The following is a 3,640-nucleotide window of genomic DNA, read 5'->3' as shown; positions in this document are numbered from 1 at the left end:
GCTGGGCTCTTCTCCTCCCTAGTTCATCGCCTCACTGGGCAAAGGCTGCAGGTGGATGAGAGCACAGGTCCTGGCCCTCTGCAGGCCTCAGGCACCCCATCTCTACACAGGGCTAGAAGGAGAAGGTCTGGGTGACATCACCACCCTTGGAACTCGGGAATTCTAGAATGATCTTACTTTGAAGAGCGAGTCTGCATCTGCCAGTCCTCTCAAGCAGGAGGCATTATGAAAACGAAGTCTTCTTACAGTGAGGTAAGCCTGATGACATAAGGTCCCAGCCACTCAGGAGGGAGAAGAATCAAAAGTTCAAGGCCAGCTTAGGCAACTTAGTAAGACATTGTCAAAAAGTAAAAATTAAAGGGCTGGAACTATAGCTCAGTGGTAGAGCCCCTTGTCCAGTTCATGCAAGACCCTGGGTTCAATTTCCAGTATTGTAAAACAAACAAAAGCTTCCTGTGATGAATGAATCACCCTACGTGAATGGGACCAGGTACCGGCGTCTAAGATGCCCTTTGCCTGTAGACCATGCCCCTTGGCTCCGTGATGACCTGCACAAGACTTGATGGCCGAGGACGCTGACCTGGACTGCCACCTTCTCTCCCTGACCTCTTCGACTGACCTTCTGGAGAATACCAAGATGCCCATCTTCCTGCAAAATACTCGTATATTTTAAACACATATTTTAAAAAAATATTTATTTTTTATTTAAAATATTTAAATAAATATTTTTTTCAGGTTTTAAAACTTTATTTGCATATTTAAAAAATTGTGCATTCCAATAATTAAAATCATTTGAACAAAAAAATGGCACTCTGATTAAACTGCATTTTACATCCTGCAGGACACCTTGGACCACCTTGAATTTGACTCTGTATTTCACCACCTCCCACCCAGCTTTTTCCTTCACCAACATACAAGTTCTTTTCCCTCCCTGCCAGGCAGACCGACAGATGGGTGGGAGAGGCAGGGGAGGCCTTCCTGGTCGGTAGTTCTGATTCTTTGAGTGAAAGGGACAGCACAGTCATTTAAACTTGATCCAACCTCTTTGCATCTTACAAAGTTAAACAGCTAAGGAAGTAAAATAAGAAGGTAATGCTTGTGGAATGTACAGTGCATACTGGCGGCGCTCGCCTCATTGCGATTCGCCAGCTTGCTTCTCCTGTTCAATCGTTTCTTTTGAAGGCAGAGGATTTTTCTCTTGCGTTTCTGTCTTCTTCAATTTCGACTTATCGAATTTCTCGATCTCAGCCATATCGGGTTTGTCAGACATGATTGCCGGAAGGAGCCGAGCGAAGTGCGCGAACAAGGAAAGTCCGGTCTGCTCAGAGGCCGCTGCGGATTCTAAATAAATATTTTTTAAAAAGAAAAAAATGTAAAGTATCTAAAAAAAATGACATAAAGTGCTCCCAATTAAAGCTATGTCCCAGACAGCAACTACAGAATACAGACTGAAAGACCACTGAGTGAGGCCTGAATGGGTCCCAATCTTGTAAACACAGCCTTGGTAGTCATCACCAAATGAACTATCTCTCATGTATGTTCTATCCACAGCCTCACACACAATTTAGTTGACAAAAATGTAAAAGTCCGGGCCAGTGAGATGGCTCAGGGGGTAAAGGCACCTGCCACCAAGCGTGACAACCTGAGTTGGATCCCCAGGTCCCATATGGTAGAAGGAGAGAACTGACTCTTGCAAGCTGTCCTCTGATCTACACACACACAGTATATATATATATATATATATATATATATATATATATATATATATATATATATTGTGTATATATATATATATTGTATATATATGTGTGTGTGTGTGTGTGTGTGTGTGTGTGTGTGTATATATATGCTGTAGAAGTCTGACAATCCCTTGTGTTCCCAGGCACGTGGATACACCAATGCAATGGGTACTCCAATGCAAATGGATTCTTACATCCATTGCTCACGGACATGCCAATACACAGCCTGGACATCTAGTCAAGTCAGAATGTTCCCTTCTAAGGTGTAAGTCCACTGTAGACGCAGCTCCTAGGAAGACCCCAACATAGTCCACATAGGGAAAGATGTCTGCGTGGACACTCATTGCAACAGTGTTTACCAAGGTGAACAGTGGAAACATCTAAATGTTCCACAATGGGGTGAAGATAAGCCAGGAAACAGTCAAATGATATGCTGTGAAAGCAATTCAAAGCATAAAGTTTCAAAATGCTGAACAAAAGAATAAAAATAAAAAGCAACAAAAATAAAAAGAAGCCAAATAGAGAATGATGTCATTTCATGTAAGATTTAGAAACCTGGTAAGCCAGCCAAGCATGCCACTTTTATAGGTATGCAAATATGTGCTAAAGTTCGGAAAAGGTGTGCAATCGGGGCAAACACTGAGCGTGTGCAATTGGTCCCCTGGTTGGCACGAGAACAAGGATGATCATAGAGGGTTCCCATCCTCCTCTTTGTTCCTTTGAAGCATGGAAATGGTGCCAACACTCAATAGCACTGGGAGATTCTGTATTTAACTCCCCATTCTTCACTGTTTAAAGAATGGTCATCATTTTAAAAGTAATTTTCAAAAAGAAGAGAACCGAGAAGAGCGCATGTCCACCTGCTCCATCTACTTGGCACTGCAGGTGCAGATGGGCCACAAGTACCCCAGGGGATGCTGGACAAGGCCACCAACCCTGCTAGGCAGCTTCCCACTAGCTACTGCCTCCCTTCAGACTACAACAATAACAGTGTGAGCCTGCAGGGATAGGGCACACTTGTAATCTCAGAAGGCAGAGGCATGAGGATTATAAATTTGAGGCCAGCCTGGGCTATGTAGCAAGATTTTATCTGTCTGCCTATCTATTTATCCATCCATCCATCCATCCATCCATCCATCCATCCATCCATCCATCCATCTATAAATAGTATTATGAGCCAGACATGGTACACACCTGTAATCCCAGTACTCCAGAGGCTAAAGCAGAAAGATTATAAATTTGAGGCCAGCCTGGCTACATAGAAAGACCCTATCTCAAAGAAATCAAACAATAGCAAAATCTCCCATCATGTGTGAGAGGGCAATGATGGAACACACTTTTTTTTTTTTTTTTTTTTTTTTTTTTTTTTTGGTTTTTCGAGACAGGGTTTCTTTGTGTAGCTTTGCGCCTTTCCTGGAACTCACTTGGTAGCCCAGGCTGGCCTCGAACTCACAGAGATCCGCCTGGTTCTGCTTCCCGAGTGCTGGGATTAAAGGCGTGTGTCACCACCGCCCGGCTGGAACACACTTTTTTTTTTTTTTTTTTTTTTTTTTTTTTTTGGTTTTTCGAGACAGGGTTTCTCTGTGTAGCTTTGCGCCTTTCCTGGAACTCACTTGGTAGTCCAGGCTGGCCTCGAACTCACAGAGATCCGCCTGGCTCTGCCTCCCGAGTGCTGGGATTAAAGGCGTGCGCCACCACCGCCCGGCTTGGAACACACTTTTTAAAACAGAGTTTTTAGAGGGAAAGTGTAGGCCTGATAAGAGCAACATCCACTCCAGCAGCTACTCTATTGTACTGTACCCCCAGAAGCCCCCAGAGCTCTGAGCATTTACAATCTGAAAACCCCCTAGTCTCCCTTCCACATTCCACAAGGAAGCCAGAGATTATCCAGATGGGCAAAT

At 43.8% G+C, this 3,640-nt stretch overlaps 1 protein-coding gene across 1 annotated transcript; it reads right to left on the bottom strand.

Annotated features, from left to right (window-relative positions):
- Positions 1-725: 725 nt before the first annotated feature.
- Positions 726-1,341, bottom strand: LOC128103476 (thymosin beta-4-like). The gene has a single exon (XM_052727898.1). The coding sequence runs from the start codon at positions 1,268-1,270 to the stop codon at positions 1,133-1,135; it is 138 nt and encodes a 45-aa protein (XP_052583858.1). The 5' UTR covers positions 1,271-1,341; the 3' UTR covers positions 726-1,132.
- Positions 1,342-3,640: the final 2,299 nt, after the last annotated feature.

This window comes from Peromyscus californicus, unplaced genomic scaffold (assembly GCF_007827085.1).
Source record: "Peromyscus californicus insignis strain IS unplaced genomic scaffold, ASM782708v3 Scaffold_8__1_contigs__length_139910024, whole genome shotgun sequence".
Classification (NCBI taxonomy): Eukaryota; Metazoa; Chordata; class Mammalia; order Rodentia; family Cricetidae; genus Peromyscus; species Peromyscus californicus.
Note: the sequence above shows the minus strand (reverse complement) of the source record. Positions and strands in the feature narration are given on the sequence as shown.